Below are 22819 nucleotides of genomic sequence, written 5' to 3'. Positions count from 1 at the left end.
CTGTAGAGGGCGCAGCTCAGCTCTAAGTGCAGACGTCACCCTCAATCTTTAGTTGCGTGGGGCACAGCCTACCATCCCATGAGGGAATTGAACCTTGCCGCCAAGAGCCCAGTGCTCCAACCAACTGTGCTGGAAGCCCAGTGGCAGCTCACTGTCCTCAATCCAGCTGGGGAGGGAACAACTCACTGGCCCATGCGGGAATCGAACTGGCAACCCTGTTGTTCAGAGCTCACGCTCTAACCTACTGAGCCATCTGGCCACCCTCCCAGGATTATTTTTTTACATTTAAAGCTCTTTTTCAGCAAAAGGGCTTCTCCATCCCAGACTCACTCACTTCATTTTCTTTCTGCAACTCTCTTAGGAAGAATTTTTGACTGAGCCCCAAAACAAGGCCTTTGATATGCTAACGGACTCTAACCAATTCTTCCTCAAGACAAGAGCTTGGGAAAGAACGCCACAATTGTCTTGCAGCAAAATCTAATTTTTGAATGTCAAAAGGTAAATATTACCCCAGTTCCTTTGCTGTCTCTCAGTAACAAGTCATGATATGCGCCCAAGCAGACGGTTGGCTCAGGTGCACTGAGACAAAAGGTGAGATACACAATAAGCACATGAACAGTTTTAAACATATCTTAGCCTCACAATTGCTAAGCTTCTATGGAGGGCCAGACACTCTGCTAGCTCCTGGCAGAACCAAGGTAAACAAGACATGGTGGCTTCACGCAAAGACAAGTCTAACACGGTCAACGGTAAGATGAGCTGAGACTGGACTTGTGTTTCTCAAGAGAATGTTATTTGCATCTGGGACAGAACAATTTTTCAGTGTGCAGAATTTGACATCCTGTACTTTGTAGGACAGTTAGCGTTTCTATTCCTTACTGCCTTACTTTGCTAGGGCTACTGTAACAAAATACCACAGGCTGGGTGGCTTAAAATACAGGAGTTTATTTCTCACAGTTCTTGAGGCTGAAAGTCCAAGATCAAGGTGTCATCAGGCTTGCTTTCTCCTGAGGCCTCTTTCCTTGGCTTGGAGATGGCCACTTTCAAGGCTTGCCCAGGACATTTTCTGTGTGCGTGCATATCTCTGCTGTCTCTTCCTGTTCTCATAAGGGCTAATATTGGATTAGGGCCCCACCCTTATAACCTCATTTAATCTTAATTACCTCCTTAAAATCCCTGCCTCCAAATAGAGTCACAGTGGGGGTTAGGACTTCAACATACGAATTTGAGGGGACACAATTCAGTTCATAACACTTGCCCACTAACTGCTCTGGTGGCACCAACAAAGAATAACCCACAATACATTTTAAAATGGTTGCTAGAATTCTAAGAGGAGTTCCCGTTCTGATATCTTGTAACATTGAGAATTTCCATAGCTACTTTAAACAGTTGCATATGCCTATTTGTCTGCCAATTTTAGCTATCATTTTCTGATGACAGGTGAGAAAAGTGCTTTCTTAACTGCCCTATGGAAATCCAATGCATTAGGTATAGCATTAGATAGAGCTGACAATGTCATCTCTCTTTCAGAGTTGGCTAGTCCTAATGCAATATACTATCAAGCACAGGCACGTAGACTTAAAGTTATTATTTACAGATTGCCTCTCTAGGCTGAATCCAGTCCATTGTCATAACAATCAATTACACTCTGCTCTGAGTTCTAAAGGTAAAAGGATTTAACGAGGAATTTAGAAGAAGAGTCTCAAGTCGAACTCAAAGATGATTTTTAGAAAGAAGACAAAGCATGACCCACCAGCCGAGCTGCAGTTGAGATATTAAACAGATTAACCCGGAAGTGTTTTGCACGTGATTTCCATAGGAATGCTCGGCCTGTGTATCGAGTAGCAATAGTACCAAGCCCTGTACTATGAACATTCCACCTATGCTATCATTTGATTTAATATTGTTAAAGGCAATTAAAATATAAGGATATTTCTGCAGATCTTCACTCTTTCTGAACCTCCCACTACCCCAGATACACTTACTGATCCAACCTGGAAACAGACACATGTACGTGAGAAATGATGGCGGACCGACTTAAGAAAATGACAGTGGGAGAGAGCTGAGTAGTGGCCATGTTTGAGAGTTATTTAGCAGGTGGGATCAACCCGATTTGCTGAGTGGTTGGTTATGCAGGAACAGCAAAGGCGTAGCCAAAGATAACGCCAATGGTCATTATGAGGATGGTGTAGACAACTTGTTACCTGGGCATAGCACTCACTGTGGTAGAAAATACAGGAGAAAGAATGGGCTCATGAATTCAGTAGAGATCTGTAAGGCTGTTGTCGGCAGGGACATTTTTTATTAAAGGCCCTCACTCCTTCTACCTCCTGGAGGCTTTATCATTATCCTCGAGCTCTTCATGTCATTTTCCTCAAAATGTGAAAAATTGGAACACTGATTTCTATATCATATAGGATGGTTGTGAGGATGAGATGAGAGAACATATGTGACAGCATCTGGGTCATGAAAGACACTGACCAAATACTATTCTTCTTTACCTTCTTTCCTCCTTCCAACTCTGGGTTTGTGATTCCACAGACCGAGTTGCTGATATTCCCAAGGGTCACTGTTCAACGTGACCCTTGGGAATATCAGCAACTACAAGAATGGGCTAAGAGACAAAGGATACGATACAGGGGCTAAAAGAGGTAACGACTTGTAGATACTCACTCATGGTAGATCAAACTGAAATTGGAGGGCAGGTGCAGATTTGGAGGTAGGGAGTTGGTATCAGAAAGACCAAGCAGAAAGATGTCCTGGGGAAATTTTGCTATTTTCACTTTGGGCTGGTAATCACCCTTCTTTCAGCATTTGGTGTATTTATAAATGAATCAAATGCCCTTAGCCCTAGGCCATGCTTCATAACGTTGCTCAAACCTCAAATTTCCAAATGGTGTTCTCCTCTCCTTAGTTCCTGCCTAATCTGAGACCAGTTTTGTAGGTTTCTATATAGCTCCGAGGCTCCAAGAACTGGCATTCTCTTGTAGTATAGCCAGGGGTGAACGCCTGCCAATTCTTGACCTTTTGTCTTCTGGAGGAAGATTGGCTTGTAGGTAGGTGGATGCCAAGAGAACATTTGAGGACAACTAACCTTAGAGAAAAATCGGTGGCCAAGGAGGAGAAGTGAACTTTAACATCTTGGGGAGTGGAGTGGCACCCAGGACAACAGTCTCTGTTTCTGTCTTTTGAGTAATTAATTCCAAACAATTCACATCAGAGAGTATCCATGCTCGTAATCCGCTACGACACCCAGGCTTAGGCTTGTTAAATCTAATTGGTACAATATCACTTTATGTTTGCATCAAGATTCTTTTGGATTCGTATACAGGGTTTGCTTTCTCTGCGGCATAATTTACCTTTTGCTGCAGTCTCACCAAACAGCTGCCTCTGGAGCCACCTACTGACACAGTTTAGAATACTGAGCATTGACTATGAATAAGGACAGTGCCGTCCTGAGCTAACATGAGAGAAGCACAGTCTGGGCTGCTCTGTTGATCCCTTTGATTTGCTGTTAGCACCAGAATCAAACCATCCTGGACATTTCCTTCCCCTCCCAAACCCCACACCCACATTCCTACCCACTTTCAAAAAAGATATTGCAATCTCCTTTGGTATCTATTTTGATACAGACATTCCTCTACATGGGGGAACTATGGTTTGGGCTTCCAATATCTTTGGTGCTCTGTGCCAGCCCATACTGTCTCCCTCAGCCAACTCTCTACTGTTTTATTCCACCCTGGAGATGCTGAGTAAGCAGAATGTACTTGCAACAATGATTGTTTCAGTAGCAATTCTCTGTATATACTCCCAGGCCAAATAATGCAGGGAGCAGTGGGAGGGAGGATGATGGAGAAAATAAAAGGAACCGGAGATCACTGAAAGTACCAGAAACCCCACCACTAAAAGGAATCAGCACAAACCTCGTAGCTTATCGGGAACATGGATATGACTGGACCCAAGTTACTGAGGCTTAGGAAAGTTCAATTCTTGGTAAAAGGTCACACATATTGTGAGGCAAAGGATTTATCGATTATGTCATCACGCTGTACCTCACCAGATGGCTCTGTACCGTCTGCCAGTTAGTGAGTCCATTATTTTAACCACTTTCTCTTTTACAATGTAAACATTCCTGCAAAGAATAAAACCTGACAATTGACAATTTAGTGCAAGCTGCTCTATCATATAATCAGATCGGTACTATATCGGTCAGCTCAAGCTGCCATAACAAAATACCACAGACGAAACAATACCACAGACTAAATACCACAGACACAAATACCAAGACCAAAACACCACACACTAAACAATAAAAATTAATTTTCTCTCAGTTCTGGAGGTTGGAAGTCTGAGCTCAGGCCCCCAGCATGGTTGGGCTCCTGGCTTGCAGATGGCTGCCTCCGGACTGTGTCCTCAGTGTTGGAGAAAGAGCAAGATTTGGGGGATTTGACATCAAAAGCAGAAATAACCAAGTGGGACTACATAAAACTAAAGAGCTTCTGCACAGCAAAGGAAACCATCAACAAAATGGAAAGGCAACCTATGAAATGGGAGAAAATATTTGGAAACCACATATCCAATAAGGGGTTAAATTCCAAAATATACAAGGAACTCATACAACGCAATAGAAAAAAATAACCTGATTGAAAAATGGGCAAAGGATATGAATAGACATTTTCCCAAAGAAGATAAACAAATGGCCAATTCAGAAAAAGGTACTGGGTATCATTAATCATTAGTAAAATGCAAATCCAGACCACAATGAGCTATTACCTCACAACCTGTTATCATGCCTATAGTCAAAAGACAAGAGATAAACAAATGCTGGCAAGGAGGTGGAGAAAAGGGAAACCTTGTACCCTGTTGGTGGGAATGTAAACTGGTATAGCCACTATAGAAAGTAGCATACAGGTTTCCTTAAGTAATTAAAAATTGAACTACCATATGATCCAGCAATCCCACTGCTGGGTATATATTCAAAGGAGATAAAATCACTATCTTGAAGAGATCTCTGTACTTCCATGTTCATTGCAGCATTATTCACAACAGCCAAGGAATGGAAACAAGTGTCCATCGATGGATGGGGTCATGGGTAAAAGAATGGAGTTATTTTGAACCCATGCCCTTGAAAAAGCCTGTGGATACTGCTGCCCAGAAGTTTCTCCTTTTGTTTCTGTTCATGTTTTTCGTGGCTGACAGTTCGTTCACATCCGTCTTTCCCTTTTTACTGATCTGGTTTGGGCAGGACCCTGTTCAGTTCCACAGGATGAATCATGTTGGCCTCAGCCAATCACAGCAATCCCATTACCCCTTGGCAATGATTGGTCTAGTCAGAGGAGATGTGATCAAGTTCTGGCCAATGAGACAAGGGTAAGTCTACCGAAGGTTTTTGAAAATACGGTTTTCCTTGGTAAAAGAGACACATGTGAAAATACAGCCCTTTTGTCCCCTTCCCTTTCTTCTCACTTTGGGTACTATGGTATTATGATGTGATGGGAAGAGTTGATGCCGCCCTCTTGTAGCCATGAAGTGAGAAACCTGAGGGGAGATGTCATCAAAATGCTGAGGATAATGGAGAGGAAGGCAGGAAATGGCTTGAGTCCTTGAAGAAATCACTCAACTCCTCATTCCATCCCAGGACTGCCTGCCTTGGACATTTCTCAAGTGAATAATAATATCCTTATGGCTTCACCCACTGCAAGTCAGGTCGTCTGTAACTTGAAGCTGAAAACTCTCCCAGTGGATCCGTATGAAGACAGTTTCAACTGTTTTCTTACTGACGCAGATGCTTGAAAGTAGTTATGGCTGGGGAAAGGCAGAAGCTCACTCGTTTGTAGGGTTAAAAAGAGCCACTTATTTCATAGGTGAGATGGGGCAGAAAAGACTGAACTTGTGTGTGTGGCTCAGGCCTCCTTGGGCTCTCTAAGATCTTCCTGTCCATGGAAAATTTACCACCTGCTCTCTGCTTTTTGTGCATGTTGTCGATAACATTTCTGGGGCAGAATTTCTCCGCCCTGCAGCTGGGAGAGAAAGCCAGTCTAAAGCATGGGAGGCATAGGAAGCCTTGGACCCAAGGCCAACTCTCCAGTCCAGCTTGACCTGTCCCAAGGCTGTTGATTTTGATCCTTACCTGATACCTGTGTCTATTTATCAATTGGTTCAGAACCTGTGGGGATACAAACACAATTTTATGAACAGAATATAATTTGGAGAGGAAAAGATGTCTAAGTCTTCCTGGGAGAGCCAAGGAGGCTGAACTAGGGAGATGATACTTTAGCTAAAAGGAAGAGTGGACATTTTCTGTACAGCCAGGAGATAGGAAGAAAGATAAGCGTAGGGGTGTTAGAAGCAGTGACATTGTGACAGAGAGTAAGGCACAGTGGTACGAAAGAACAAGCTGTGTTCTGAAAACCACAAGCAGTTTGGCATCGTGGTAGGAACACAGTAGACAGAATGAGGCTCAACAGAAATGTCCTGAAGTTTAAATCTTATCTTATTGCTAGTGTAGAAGAGGGGAAAAAATCCTTTTCCTTCTACCTTCTAAGTTCTTAGCTGGAGCATCCGTAACAAAAAAAAAAGATTAACAAAAGAAAAACAACCAGAAGCTTATTAACATGTATATCTCATATATACATGGGAGAGACTTGGAAAGAGTAACTCAAAGATATAGCTTAGAACTCTGGCCTATATAAAATCTTCAACAAAGAACAACAAGTCTATAGAGAAATGACAAGACAAAGTAAAGCAGTTTTAGGCTTCCAAGGGAGGCAAACCGTGGGAAGTAAATATATAGAGGAAAACTAATGGAGTAATGTTTGTAGATTCCTCTGGTGCTAAGAGTCTAGAGTCATCTCCAGTGAAGGAGAATTTATATCCCTCCTTCATACAGAAAAAGAGGAGGGTAGAGAGAGCTTTTCCTGCATTTGTTGTTTCTTAATAGTCTTCAGCTCAAAATAATTTTTATGTCAGAGAGGTATATTTAGAGTCACATAATCTGGTTTTCTTCAACAGTAACTCATGTTTGTGGCTGAGTGGTTTTTATAAGCCTTCATCCTGCCGGTAAAATTTGAGGGATCCAAAGACCTCTTATCATGTTGTACTGTTTCCGTGCCTTTCAGTTTCAGCTGACATGATACTTTGAGAAATTTTGAGGCTTTTGGCATGTCGATATATAATTCGCTCTATTTGACAAAAGATGCACCCACAGTTCTTCATGAGATAAGCCCTTTTCTGCTATGGCTTCTTTGTGTGATTGCTGTGGGACAAGACCCATAAGACTTTTGGTATCCCATTATTTACCAAAGAAGTTCTTCAAGACATACCCTTAAGACCAGCAAAAGGCCTTTTGTAATTTGCTGACCCTTATTTAGATCATGTTTTTCGAGCAGTGCCTGATATTGGATCTTTTCTCAGAAGCCATTTCTTAATTTTAACATTGTTTGCCATCTGGAGAGGCTGGAATGAGAAAAAAAAAGTTTTTTCAAATGCAGCGGGTTTTAGCTCCTGTATATTCAAGAGGTGGTTCTTTAGTTTATCTCTCTTTCCTTACATCTTATGCTAGGCAATGAGAAGGCACTAGGTGACACTTTAAATATTCTACCTTGATCTCCTTGCCTAGAACAAGGGTTGGCTGATGGGCAGGTGGCCCATTTTTTGTAACGGAAGTTTTGTGGGAACCACTCATGCCTATTTGCTAGTTTTGAAAGTGCCTGCTTTCATGCAATTATGACAGGGGTGAGTAATTACAACAAGATGGTATGGCCCAAAAGCATAAACTATATCTATTTGTCCCTTTCCAGAATGAGTTTAACAACTCTGAACAAGATTATTTAGTTCATTAGGTACATCTTTTATTTTCCATGTTAGCTCAGGTGACAACGTTGGCAAATTTCTGCCACTAAATAACAAGGACCCCTTTCCTTCATCTTCCACTTTTCCTCACTTTCCTTGAACCCCTCATTGACAATTTCCTCAAGATCCTTAGGCACCCACTAAGTCTCTACTTAAGGACTTTCCTTTTTCTGCCTGCCACCTGTTCCCATAGGCAAAGCCACACATTTTGTTGAGGTTGCATTATGCTTCAGTGCACTAAATATTTTCTGGTTGTCTATGATCGTATAACAAGTTCATTCCAAAATTTAGTAGCTTAGGATGAAAGAATCATTTTAGTATTTCCTCTCATAGTTATGGGGGCAGAATGAACTCTGCTACGTAGGTGGGTCCCACTTGGGACTTCATGTGGTTGCAGTCTAATGTTGGTTGGAGCCAAAGTCATTTGAAGGCTTTCTCACTCAAGCCAGAATAGCTTCACGTGGCTTCTCTAAGTGACCTGGGATTCCTTGCAGCATGGTGGCTGGGTTCCAAGAGCAAACATCTCAACAAGAGAATAAAAAGAAGTGCATGTCATTTTTATGACCTACTCTCAGAAGTCACATATCATCACTTCCACCATCATCTATTATTTGAGACAATTACAGAAGGTCACTCAGGTTCACGGTGAAGAGACGTAGAAGCCATCACTGGGTGGAAGGAGTGTCAATATGACACTGCAAGAATAACATGTAGCAGGGACAGCCCAGTGGCTCAGGAGGATGGAGCTCGGTGCTCCTAACGCCGAAGGCTGCCAGTCCCATTCCCACATGGGCCAGTGGGCTCTCAACCACAAGGTTGCTGGTTCAACTCCTAGAATCACGCAAGGGATGGTGGGCTGTGCTCCCTGCAACTAACAACGGCAACTGGACCTGGAGCTGAGCTGCGCCCTCCACAACTAAGATTGAAAGGACAACAACTTGACTTGGAAAAAGTCCTGGAAGTACACACTGTTCCCCAATCAAGTCCTGTTCCCCTTCCCCAATAAAATCTTAAAAAAAAAGAATAACATGTAATATGAGAGACACTGTGCTATGCACACTGCCTCACATCCACAAGAAATGTCATATTTCTCTATTCTCTACTTTTCCAAATCAAAATAAGTTTGTCTTGGTTTGCCTTGGTGCACCCCACTGACCAGCATGTTGGAAAGTTCACATCCACTCATATTCTTGCCCTCCCTTGGAGTTAAACTGAAACTTTACACATACCAGAAATTTTGAGTAAAGGTAAGGGAAAGGCAGGTGACAAAAAGGACTCTGGGCTTCTGTATAACCTGATGGGTGGCTGAGAGAGAAAATATCGGAGGAGGAACAGGTATATTTTATTTTATGTTTGTACGTGTGAGAAGAAAGAAGATTTTGATTTTGATTTTTGACATTTTGTTTTTGAGGTGTTATCAAGACCTGTAACATGAGATGTCAAGTAGACCATTGGTTAGAAGCGTGAAGACCTCAGAAATGTAGCCTGGGCTGGAGATACACAGTTGTCAGTTGTCAGTGTAGGTGGTATTTTAAAATGTGGGAGCGAATGAGATTGCCAGAGAGGGAACATCTTGGGATAAGAGGAGAGGGTCTAGATGGCCTTGAGGAACCTCAATAATTCGTAAAGACCAGGCTTTAAAAGAGACTATAACAGGACTGACGAGAGAATGTGGAGGAGAAGGACGGCAGAGTGATAACACCTAAAAACAGAGTTTCTAGAAGAAAGGAGTTCTCAGCAGTGTCAAAACTCCTGAAAAAAAGACTAGGGAACTGAAAAATACCAGTTGCACTAACATGGGTGTCATTTGTAATCTTAGTGATTTATTGTTTTTGCTGCAAGAGAAATGGGTTAAAAGGTGAGTAGGAGGTTGTAAAACAGAAACAGGAAGAGGGAAAAAAAATTTAAAGCTAAGGGAGTATTTTGGGTTGGGGCTGGGAGAATTGAGAGGTTACTTGATAGTGTAAGGAGAGCACCAGTAAAGGGCTTGCTTTAAATGTGAAGGACCAGTTCTCTGTTGCAACAGGTGGGAAGAAAGAGAGTGTCAGGGGTGCAGACTCAAGTAGATTTGTGTGTTTGGTGTGAAGGGCCCAGCTTCCATGTTCTCTGTAACCAAAGAGGGGTGATTAACTGTATCTCCGAATGTTAGTAATAGCGGTGGCTTGTAAACTATTTGTTTTATATGTGGATGGATACCTTAGCTCTCCAGTTGTTTCACAGATTGGAGAGCTAAAGCGTAGGTGGGAACAGAAACAGCAGGTGCTTAATAAGTACTCGATTTATTTTGATGCTAATGATTCTGATGATGATAATAATAAATCTGCTGATGCCCTGGTGTCAAGGAAAAATATAAGCTCTAATGAGGTCCCTATGACAAGGCGCCTGACAAATGTGAGGGAGGAGAAGTACGGTTGGCGAATGGCAGCACCAGGGAAGGAAATCCAGCATGCTCCGTCTTGTCCGGGACCCTAGGGGTTAAGATCAACGAGAAGGGGCCATGGGTGTTTTTCTAGAGAGGCTCGGGGAAACCCAGTCTGGGAAGACAGGGCAACTTCCGGCGCCTGGCTGGCTGGTCTGAGAGTTTAGGACCCTGGGTTGGTGGGGTCCGAAGGAGCGGGGGCCCCTTTCTCCCGGACGGCTGGGCCTGCTGGGGTGCAGGGCGCCTTGGGTGTGTCCCCCAGAACAGTGAGTTCCTTCTCGGGGCGGGGGGCGGGGGGCGGGGGAGGGAGCAGAGGGCTGCGGGCAGGAGCCCTGGAAACTGCAGCCCGGGGTGCAGAGCACCTCCCGGAGGGGGACGCCCCGCCGCGAGGGGCCAGGGCCCCGCCTCTGCAGCCGCCCAAGCCGCCGCCCCTCCCCCGCTTGTGGAGTCCTTTAAAGGATGTCGTCAGCGGGAGACGATCTGGTCTCCGGGAACTTCACCCTGCAGGCACCCCGACCTGCGTTCCCTGCCAGCCGCTCTTAATCAGTGCGTTCAGGCTCCATCCTCGTCCCGTTTGCGCCCTGACATTGAACGCTGGCCTTCCCGGTGGAGTGACACCTTACGGACAGCCTTTTAATACCATCCATGGCCTTGAGTTTGCTGCCGTTTGACTGAGCTAAGGGCTCCACTCCGACCAAAATGAACAGTTTCTTAGCAGGCAAAATGGTTATCTGTTACCCAGGCTCTCGCTTCCCTCTGTAAGGAGTTTGATAGAAATATGCAAGTCAGAAAGCAAAACATATAACTCCGTTTGAACAATTTTCCTTTTTTTTTCTTTCTTTCTATTCAGGTGTCTGTTTTTTTTTTTTTCCCCACTCGGCCAAGGGATGTTTATAATTGAGTCTAGTTTCACCTTTTCTTAACAGATCCCTAATTGCTGAGGGTGCTTAGGGAGTGGGTATAAGGTAGAAGGCTGTAATCTTTAGAAGACTTTAGACCTTCTAAAAATCCAGTCAATATATTGCAAAATAAAGGCCCTTTTGGAGGATCATTTGCAGTTTGGGGTCATGCCCAGCTCTGCTTCCTGCTCTAGTTTACTGTGATAGATAATAGCGTGACAGTCAGGGTACAAACAGAGTTGAGACTGAATCCCGCTCTACCACTTTCAGATTACGTTGCCCTGGGAAAGTTTCTTCATGTCTTTTTATCTCATCTGTAAAGTGCTGGTAATTGTTAACATACCTCAGAGGTCTACTGTGATAATTAAATAAGAAATAGTGTGTGTGAATTATTTAGTTCACTGCCTGGCACGTAATAGGCAATAAGAGGGTCAAAATTAGAACTATATCATTTTCTTTTTCATGTGCATACCTTTGTAAGTCCTTCTTTTAGGCTCTCGTTTTTCCCAGATTATGTATTCTTTATATCCTGAAATGGATACCATGTTCATATGTGACTGCCTTCTAGTGATAGATCACATTTTCTAGTCCCTTAAAGTAGGTCAGGGATTGTATTTGGCTCCGGAAGATAAGGTTTAGTTTGAAATGGATATCTTGACTATAATAGACTTACAGGCAAGGAAGAGGTCCCTTGTTAGGCGGTGATTGTTTTTAATTATTTAGGGGTTATTGTTTATAATTATTCTAGCCCTGCTTTGTCCTAATTTCTTGTTACTGGTTATATAAATCCTAATTTTCTTTTGAAGTTGACTTAAAAGATTTCATCCTTCTGTCAAGGACCAAGTTATTCTTTCTAAACTAAACAGGATGCTTTTTCTTTAGCTGCTTCTCATACCTGCATATCGATTCCTTGAAGTCTTATTATTGGTAATTTCCAAAAAACTAGTTTGCTTTTCAATTAAAAGTGTCTCTAAGCTCTGAGTGGAAAATGACTATTAATATTCATTTTATTTTTGAAGCTTGATCCTCAGACTTTAATGTGAAGATTTAATTTTTTAAATTATTTCCTTGGAAAAGGTAAATTGGATTAAGTCTTAATTCTAAACACTTGTATCTGAGAAAAGATTTTCCTAAAAGACTTCTAAAGACCATCTTTCTTATTTTCAGTATTATTAACAGAACATTCTGTACCTACAATTGTTACAATGGTTGGGAAGGAAGGAAGAATACATTTTACCAAATGCCTCCAAACATGACCTATTTCCTCCCACAGGATTTCTGATCCTTAACCTGGCTGTGAGCGTTGTGATGGAGCAAGAGAAAACACTGTTGGTCTCAGATTCCAATGGTTTCGCAGAGAAGCAGAGTTTGAAAGGCCCTTTTACAGGTGAGGGATCAAGAAGATGATCTGAATATTTTGGAAATTCATTATAAGATGTGCTATATAGTATGTAGAAAGAATGGGGCATTAGAATGAAACAAAGTTTAATTTGATTCCCTGCTCTGTAACTTACAAGCTTTATTAACTCTTACAGCCTCAGTCTTCTCATCCTTAATAATAAAAAAAAGGGAATGATAGCATCTGTCTTATATTTTAAAATTAATAAGATATGATATGCCAAGCTACTATTCTTAATAAATAGTGGCTATCATTAGTTCTATAGATGCTCAGATTTTAATGAAGATATTGTCTAGTTTTCACCACAGATGGCGTGCTATTCAATGTCTCCCTACCCAGATCCCCTTTTTTCTTTTATGTCTTCTATGACAAAGTTAGTGAGCTTGTTTTTAGATTGATATCCTCCTTGGCAGTTGCTGACAACTGTTCAAACACAGTTGCCCCTTAAACAACACGTGTGTTTGAACTGTGCGGGTCCACTTATACACAAGTTTTTTTCAATAAATACTATAAACGTGTTTTCCTTATGATTTCCTTAATAGCATTTTCTTTTCTCTAGCTTACTTTATTATAAGAATACAATATATAATACATATAACATACAAAATTTGTGTTAGCTGTTTATGTATGTTTGGTGAGGCTTCTGGTCGACAGTAGGCTACTAGTTAAGTTTTTGGGGGAATCAAAGTGATGTGTGGAGTTTTGACTGTGCAGGGGGGTTGGCACCCCTAACCCATGTTGTTCAAGATCACCTGTGCTTGATTAGTGTTGCCGCTTAAGTACAGAAAATTCCCCTGCTTCTGGTGAACACAGAGTAAAAGAAGTAAAACGAGCTTTAAACACCTTTTTTTATATATAATTTATGAGGTTTTACTTTGTTATTCCCTCTCTTCCACTGCAATTCAGAATTTCCTTCCCAGGGCAAAGATTAGGGAATATGTTTAGAATATTTGTTTATTCTTGCAGGAAATGAAAGGAATGATTTGAAAATTGTTCAACACAATAGCCCTAAGGCAAATCAACTTAAAGAGAGAGCCTCATCAGAATGGTTTAAAAGAAATGGCCCAGAATATTGTAAACACGAGGATGTAAAAGAAATGCCACTGACGTGGTCCCAAGGAGATGAGATTTGGTGTGATGATTTCTGTGAGGATGACGGCAAGTCAGAGAATCCGGGAAATGCTACAGAACAAGAGGAAGCAAAACCCAGTCACTGGGGATGGGTCCCAGGAGAACACACCAATGCCCCTGTCCAGCAGAATTCATCTTTCAGAAACAAGCCCTATAAATGTTCCGAATGTTGGAAAAGCTTCAGTAATAGTTCTCATTTGCGTGCTCACCAGAGGACCCACTCAGGAGAGAAACCTTATGAATGCTCTGAGTGTGGGAAATGCTTTAGTAACAGCTCTCACTTGATTCAGCACCTGAGAACACACACAGGAGAGAAGCCCTATCAGTGTAGTGAATGTGAGAAAAGTTTCAGCAACACTTCCCATCTTATTATCCATGAGAGGACTCACACGGGAGAGAAACCCTATAAATGTCCTGAATGTGGGAAGAGTTTCAGCAGCAGCTCTCACCTCATTCAGCATCACAGATCACACACAGGTGAAAAACCATATGAATGTCCTGTTTGTGGGAAATGCTTCAGCCACAGTTACGTCCTAATAGAACATCAGAGGACTCACACTGGAGAAAAACCTTATAAATGCCCTGATTGTGGGAAGGGCTTTAGTCAGAGTTCCAGCCTGATTCGCCATCAGCGGACACACACCGGTGAGAAGCCCTACAAATGTCTTGAGTGTGGGAAAGGCTTTGGTTGTAATTCTACTCTGATAAAGCATCAGAGAATACATACAGGAGAAAAACCCTACCAGTGTACAGAGTGTGGGAAGCTTTTCAGTCGAAGTGCAAACCTCATTACACACCGGAAAATGCACACAGGAGAAAAACCTTATGAAAGCTCTGAATATGCAGCAAGTTTGAGTCAGAACTGCAATGTGATAGAAGAATGCAGACTCCAGCCTGGAGAGAAACCATATAAATGTTGTGAGTGTGGAAAGAGTTTTGGCCTCAGCTCCCATCTCATTAGACATCAGAGGACACATACGGGAGAAAAACCTTACAGATGTCCTGAGTGCTGGAAAACTTTTAGTCAGAGTTCCACCCTGGTGATTCACCAAAGGACACACACCGGGGAGAAACCTTATCAATGTCCTGACTGTGGTGAGTGCTTCAGTCAGAGCTTCAACCTCATCAGGCACCGGAGGACCCACATAGGAGAGAAACCTTACAAATGTACCGACTGTGAGAAATGCTTCAGCCGAAGTGCCTACCTCAGTCAGCATCGGAAAATTCACAGAGAAAAGTCTTTTAAGCCTCCTGAAGTGGAAGGATTTCCTCATGAATGGACTTGGAAAAACTGTTCAGGGAAAATGGCCCTCATTTCTTCATTTTCAGTCCCAAATTCATCTCCCACTTGAGTTGCAAAGCCTGTTGTTATTGTTTTTTCGTTCTCTTTTGTTATTGGACTGTTACAATTAAGGTATTCTCTGATCAGTGTGCTACTAAGTTTCTTTGGTTTTGTTGTCAAAATACCTAGAAAACGTTAACCTCTCAGTGTAGAGGATGGAAAGATCCAGATTACCAGGTCATTGAGTCTGCCCAGTGAGAGAGACTACCAAAGATGGAGAAAAAGAAGTTGTTTTTGATTTACAGTAAGATACGAAGAGCTTCAAAGGAAAACGTAAAGGACAACCCTGAGAGTAAATAAAAAGACACCTGAAAGCTTGAAGCTGAGAGTGACATTAAATTGCCTTATTTTCTCTTGCCTGATTGGGTGGCAATAAATTATTACTGGCATCAGGGAATTAATCAGAAAAAGATTCTTTTTGAACAAATAATTGTGACTTCCTGGCCTTTTTGTGGGATCTTAAGGAAGATTCTTTTTTTTTTTTTTCCAAATGCATTTTTAATTGCTGGACATGAACTTTTGTAGTATTTAGAAATGCAGTGTCCATAACAATTGCTACTAGCCACATGTGGCTATTTAAACTTAAATTTATATTGATATTAAATGAAATTTAAAATCGAGTACCTTAGTCACACGTGCCCCTTGCTACATGTGCAGTACCAGCCCCACGTGACTGGTGGCTGCTGTATTGAATATCACAAAAAGTTCTTTATTTCAAGGTCATCATTCTTGTCAGATTCATAGATATTTCCTACAAGACTCGTATTTCCTATAGACATGCTCTGGGATTTCTGTTCTTCAAGAGGGACTGCAGTATAGAATAGAAATGTGTTAGAGTTTTAAAGGCACTGGGTCTAGAGATTGGCCTTTCTAATGACTATGTTTTAATTTATGTTTGACCATCTCAGTTATCTAGTGGTCTGATCCCATTGTCTTGGCCAAAGCCAGATTAGGAAGAAGGCTACTTGAATTTTTTTGTTTTAAGATTTTTGACCAAAAGTCTTTACCCTTCAGTTTTCCCATTTCATAATCCCTGGTCAGATCAGAAACTGGGTTCTTTTTAAATAATTAACCCACCGAGTCTGAGCCAGTGTCCAGGGACAGTCTGCCATTGGACACCAAGACTCCTTAGTTGCAGTCTCGGCAGTTTTCTTTTGCTTCTTGACTTATGTGGCACACGGATCTGATAACCGAGACCCCAACCTCCCTGCCCATCTGTGCAATGGGAGTGATGCTTTGTAAAGTATCAAGATATTTCCTATTCCCCTAACCACACTTTTTTCCTGCTGGTTCAGAAAGCAGACATGTAGGAAAGGAAAGTCTCCTGAGTTGCCCAGGATTTCATCTCATTTTTGGATTCAAAATACATTTTATGAAGTATATAGAGAGACACAGATTAGGAATGTGGAGCCAGGAGGGTCCAATCACAGCTGCTGCAAGGGCTATACCTGGTGGGTAAATGAATTGCATGGCGATTATTTATTCTTTCATGATAGTGGTGTACCTGGTACTGGCAAGGCAATTGTGTCTTTTTGAATGGTTACAGGATTAAAAAATAAAGGAGTAAAAGATGACAAATAATGGTATTTAAGAAATATTTCAGGTGATTTTCTGCTTTCTAAAATGGGGAGAACATTGGGCATTATTGGCTTTTTTGAAAAATTTTTTTCCTTTTATTGGGGAATATTGGGGAACTGTGTTTCTCCAGGGCCCATCAGCTCCAAGTCATTGTCCTTTCATCTAGTTGTGGCGGGCGCAGCTCAGCCCCAAGTTCAGTTGCTGTTCTCAATCTTTAGTTACAGAGAGGGCAGCCCACCATCTCTTTTGGGAATTGAACCAGCAACCTTGTTGTTAAGAGCTTGTGCTCTAACCAACTGAGCCATCCAGCCGCCCCACATTACTGGCTTTTACGTGAACCTCTCTTAAGCATCTTTTTACCTTTGTATGTTATATAGGATTGCCCAAATTGTCTTAAACTGTAATATCTGAGAAGTTTTTACACTATTTTTTTTACCCACTAAAAGTTTGATTAATGTTTGATAATTAAAGTTGGGCATTTGCTATTGAGGCTGAAATTCAATTAAGGCAGTGGTTGTACAAAATCATTGATCACATGATGGGTGGCAAGTAATTGCTCTGAACCTGTTTTGTCATCTGTAAGGTGGAGATAATATCTACTTTACTCGGTAGCTGTAAGGACTAAATAATTGTTTGCAAAGCATCTAGCACAGTGCTCAAAATAAAACAGGGTCTAAATAAGTGGTAGCTGGTTATTATTGATTGAAACATTTCAAAAAGTGTCCCTTACACATTTTTAGAAGTAGCAAGACAACCACAAATTTATCCAACTTGTGGATTCTTTATGACCAACCTCAGGAACCCTAAGGGAGAAGGTATTATAAAAGCACAAGATTATCTTGTTTCAGGTTTGTGGACTGTTAAAAACACTTTTGCTTGGTTCAGTTTTTTTTGTTGTTCAAAGGATTGAGTTTAAGTAAGAACAAAATAGCAAGTTCAATTTAAATTAATTTGCATCTGAAGAGATTAACAACAGGTCCGATTTATGTCCTATCACCTACATACACTATGTTTTATGACTTCCCACAATTATGTAAAACCTAATTCAGGTCCAGCCCGGTGGCTCAGGCGGTTAGAGCTCCATGCTCCTAACTCTGAAGGCTGCCGGTTTGATTCCCACATGGGCCAGTGGGCTCTCAACCACAAGGGTGCTGGTTCAACTCCTCGAGTCCCGCAAGGGATGGTGGGCTGCGCCCCCTACAACTAGCAACGGCAACTGGACCTGGAGCTGAGCTGCGCCCTCCACAACTAAGACTGAAAGGACAACAACTTGAAGCTGAACGGCACCCTCCACAACTAAGATTGAAAGGACAACAACTTGACTTGGAAAAAAGTCCTAGAAGTACACACTATTCCCCAATAAAGTCCTGTTCCCCTTCCCCAATAAAATCTTTAAAAAAAAAAACCCAAAAAATGAATTTACAAACCTTGCCATCTACAGGGATATAGATATTCACATCTTAAATGGGTTAAAATGGGCTCCATTAATAAAACAATTTCGCAAGAATCCTTGTCTCTTTGAATTAAAAATTAGGAAAACGAGAGATTTGTCATTTATGGTAGAGAACATAATGCTTTTGCCTCAATTTCATTAATCAGCAAATTGGTTCTTTGTTTAGTTCCCCAAAAAGTAAAATTTCTGTATTCTCTATTTTTCTTGCCAGCATAAAGGACTTCGCACCTGAAACAAAGCATTCTTATTTGTAAGTGACTTGTTTCATAGTTTCTTTTAAATTAAAGGGAAAATTCCTGTATTCTTTTCTTCCTACTCAAAGAAGGGGCTTATTATTTTTCCCCTACAATGAAGTGAGAAAATCCATGTTAATGCATATACTCAGAAATGTAGCAGGGAACTCACTCCCTAACTAGAACGCACCATAAGTCCGTGTAATAGTACTTGAGGTAAAGGTTTACTCCCATCATTCGAAGTCATTCCAGTTGGATGTACCAAGTGGGCCTTCTCCTTAGTGCTGTGGAGCTTCCTCACTGATGGTGAGAAGTGGTGGCGTGTGGCACTGTGACTGTCACCCCTTATACATTCGTCCAACATACTCATCTCCGCCAGTCTCTCCCTTTCTGAAATCATGGTAATGACAAAACTTGTGTTTGCTTCCTTATTCTATATTTGAGTTTATATAATTCCTTTCACACAGTATAATCATCCATTCAGCCCAACCTGAGCCTACTATGTGTTTAACAGAGGTCAAAAGACAGAGGGAGGGACCAATGTAAGGACGGGCTGGGAGGAAAATGCAGCTTTTCAGATGATTGCTTTTCTCTCTGCTAACTCTTGAACTGTACTTACTATGCTAAACCCTCCATCTTCAAATTTAGTAATTTGACACTCCAATGACCTACAGATAACTATAAAGTAGGTTAGGTTTGCTCCGTGAAAATGCAAGCTTGGTGAAGTTCGACACAGTGCTTTGCACACCATTGTGCTCCATAGTTACTGAGTGGATTCCAGATGCTTCATTATCTGTTTTACGCTAGAGTCCAAAAGTATTCCATTCCAGGATGTGCATTCCTGCTAGACTGTCAGCTCCTTGAGTGTAGAGAATGGATTCTATTTTTGTAATCCCAAAGCCCGATACAAAGCCCAGCATGTGAAGTCTTTATTTGTTTTGTTGAGGGGTATTCGCCAGTGGATGAAGTCTACTGGATTAGGCTGTATAGTCTCAGCGTCCCCCCAGGTCCCTTTAATACCATGACCTGTCCAGTTCACAGAAGGTGGGCTGGCTTGGAAGTAAAAGTGACTGTTCTAGGAGGCTGGGTCCATTCTCACACTAACCCTAGAAGACCTTTAATATGCCCTCTCTCACCCCCATTCAAATCTTATGGAGGTAAGTCTTTTTGGTCGAGGTGAGCAAGAAAGTTCTGAGGGTTTTGATCTAATACATTTCTAATGTGTTACAAATAAAAAATATTAGTGAAAAGGGAATTGCTCAGTTTGGTACGAAAGAAAAAAAAGCAGGGGAGGATAAAATGAGGAAAGGAAAGGTTGTATTCCATACATTGAAAAATGCTTACCATATATATATATATATATATATATATATATATATATATATATATAAGTGTTGAGTATACAACTATGAATAAGACATGGTCCTTGCCTTAAGGAGTTGAATCTCTTGAAAAAGGCATATGTAAGTTGATAATTACAATGGAAATTGGTGACTGCTTTGGCAAAGAGGTGGAGTTACAAAAATTTCAAGAGAAAGAAATAATCTGGGTCTTAAAAAGAATTGGATAGTTGAAGAAAGGAGGGCAAGGCTTTTCCCTGCATCGAGAATGGCACTCGAAAAGGCACAAGTCGAGGCCTGGCCTGCCCAATGAAGCTACCAGCGACAACAGAGGTGTTTAAGTAACAAAATGAGAAGATCAAATGTGTTTGGGGAGAAAAACGAATGCATGCCTAGATTCCTGAGCCAGAGTTCCTGGGTTTGGATTCAGGCTCTATTACTTAGCAGCTGTGTGACCACTTCTCTATATGTTAGCTTCCTTGTCTGTTTATAAAATGGGGCTAAAAATAGTACCTGCCTTATTGTGTGGTTGAGAGGACAAAATGAGCTAAAACATTTGGAACGCTGCCTATAATGCATAATTAGAATGTATTTCTCTTGGACATATTCTATAGCTTATTAGTTTCTATAAGTAAGTGGCTGTTTTTGTGTCCTATTTCATTACTTTTGCTTCAGGACTGAGTGACAACAGACTTTTGTTTTTGAATAAGTGGAGCTATGCCAAGATTAAAACATACTGAAGTGATGGTTATGCAACATTTAAATTCAGAAAGTATAGACACTCAGTCTGTGTCCTACGCTAGGTATCACAAATGCTCTTTTTGCCCCCAATTTAGAAGCAGATCTCAGACTATAGACGACTATAAACCAGTGAAGAAAGTGGTTTTCAAAAGATTAAGAAATTACCTACTTAAATAAGGAAAAATCTTAATGATAACCGCAACTACAGGGTAACCAAGTAACAATCATCTTGGTGATATTGTATTCTCATCTGTAAGTGTCACCTGCTCAAGCCTTCCACCATGGTAGCAATATAGGAACTCACAGATAAAAACAAGCAGTTTATTGAAGAGTTACCTTCAGGAAAATGATTTTCCACACTTGAAACTGATATTCTTTTCTTGAGTCCTATTAAATTTGACATATATTTCAAGCAGCCAAATATTTCAATACCAGTGAGGAATGTTATTGGGGAAAGAATCAAAGTCTTGGTTTTATGATGATGGAGGAAAGCTAAAGCAGGTATTGATAATTAAGAATATTTGGGTTGGCTATATTTTTAAGTAAAAATTTTAAAAAATGAATATTGGGGAACACAAAATTTGGAGACTAGGAGTTTAACTTTGGGTTTCATCACTTATAAGCTGTGATTTGGCAGAGCCACTTAACCTCTTTTAAGTTCCATTTTTGTTATTTTTAAAATCAGTGTTTAGGGGTCATATGATACCTGTGAAAGTGTTTTGACACATCATTATTTTATTAGCAGATAAAACATATAATATTTTGGGTGAAAAATGATGACAGGTGCCATGCTTCCTAAAACTCAGCAAAATGTCTGGTACAAGGAACTTTCGATTTCATGAAGCCATGATGATGAGACGCCACCATACGTGTGTAGTCAGAGATTGGGACAAAAGGTATGAATAAACTATTATGTGACTTACTGAGGGTCATGGAAGAGGTGACAATTCAGCTGTGCTCCAGAAGGCAGAAAGGATGTGTACATAAGTCATAGGATTTAAAGTAGGCACTCCAGGGGTAAGAAGTAGGGTGAGCAAAGGCACTGATCTTAGATTTCAATAAAATCTAGGCAAATTTCATCATTTTGTAACAAAGGCTATCTTTCATCTTGACTCTTGCACACTTTTAATCTTTGTAGAATGTTTGTCTTGGACACAATTGATGTTTTACTCCTGCCATTCCTGCCCACTCTCTCTCTCAGGACACCTTTGACATACTTCTCTTTGTTTTACTTCTTTGCCCCTTTTGTCTATTGCTTTCTTATGATTTCAAATGAACTTGTTTACGACTTAAGTGAAATTGCTTTGACCTGAGGGTGACTTTTGTTTAAATTAACAAAGTTGTGATCAACATTAGGGAAACGATCCAAGATGGCAGAGTAAATCCACACTGTGCTTGCGTCACCCCATGAACACATCAGAGTTACAACTGAATTATGGAACAATCAACCTGGAGAACCTAGCTCAACAGAAGTTTTATAACTAAGGATATAAAGAAGCCGCATTGAGACTGCTAGGAGGGACAGAGATATGAAATGGGCTGGCCTGGAACATCGTGTGACAGATGAAAATTGGGAAGGATATCTCGGTCACAGCAGAGTAAGGGACTCCAGCCTTACACCAGGCTCCCCATCCAGGAGGACTGGTGCTGGGAAAGGAACCTCCACAACACCTGGCTGTGAAAACAGTGGGGTTTCTGACAGTCTGGGTGGGACAGAAGGCGGCGGGAAAACCAGATATCCTTTTAAAGGGTCCACGCACAGAATTGCTTGTAGGTACTCACCCTGGGCTCCGGCAGAGGCACGGTGTCTTGGGAGGCGTCAGACAGACATATGGGGCAGGCTGAGGTGTGTGACCTCAGCGGGGTAGCCTGGAGGACAGTCGGCAACGTCCCTGTATGTAGTCCTCCTCTGTGTAGCCGGCAGGCAGACGCCATCTTTCCTGCGTTGAGCCCACCCCCTATGCTTATGGGCAACTCTGAATCTCATTAGCCTAGTGAGCTCCACAGCTCCGCCCTGCTGACTCACTGCGACCCTGCCACACTCAACTCCGTACCACAGGAAGCTTTATCCGCGGAACCTTAAAGGAACCAGCAACTGGCAGCAGGTAGCAGCAGGCCTCAGTGTGTCCTGGCTTTTTGCGAAGCTACCCCAAACCCGGTACTGGTGACAGCTGTCCTTAGTTCACAGTATGGCCTCTCCCACATGCCTTCAGGTGCAGCAGAGGCAGCAACCAACCATGGACCGCTTTGTAGCTCCTACCAGGTAGTCCCCAGCTGATCACAGGCAGTGGCTGACCTAGGTTTGCACCAGAACCCCTGCCAAGAAGCCCCACAACCAACATACTTGGAGGTTGGCTTCAGACCACAGCAGAGTACTGCCCAGTTAGCCCCACAAGTGACACACCCAAAGGGCAGTCTCAACAGGCACCAGAG

The 22819-nt window shown here is 41.7% G+C and overlaps 1 protein-coding gene across 1 annotated transcript in view; it reads left to right on the top strand.

The window, feature by feature from the left end:
- ZNF572 (zinc finger protein 572) overlaps window positions 1-16616 on the top strand; it is a gene marked incomplete at its 5' end in the record, with an annotated part of 53817 nt that extends 37201 nt beyond the window's left edge. Inside the window, 3 exons of the mRNA XM_081070894.1 lie at window positions 10365-10536; window positions 12443-12556; window positions 13535-16616. Coding sequence (XP_080927020.1) covers window positions 10365-10536; window positions 12443-12556; window positions 13535-15051 — 1803 coding nt within the window. The 3' untranslated portion in view covers window positions 15052-16616. The remainder of the gene's footprint in view (window positions 1-10364; window positions 10537-12442; window positions 12557-13534) is intronic.
- Window positions 16617-22819: the final 6203 nt, after the last annotated feature.

The sequence above is a fragment of the Rhinolophus hipposideros genome, assembly GCF_964194185.1.
Source record: "Rhinolophus hipposideros genome assembly, chromosome: 13".
NCBI classification, from domain to species: Eukaryota; Metazoa; Chordata; class Mammalia; order Chiroptera; family Rhinolophidae; genus Rhinolophus; species Rhinolophus hipposideros.
Note: the sequence above shows the minus strand (reverse complement) of the source record. Positions and strands in the feature narration are given on the sequence as shown.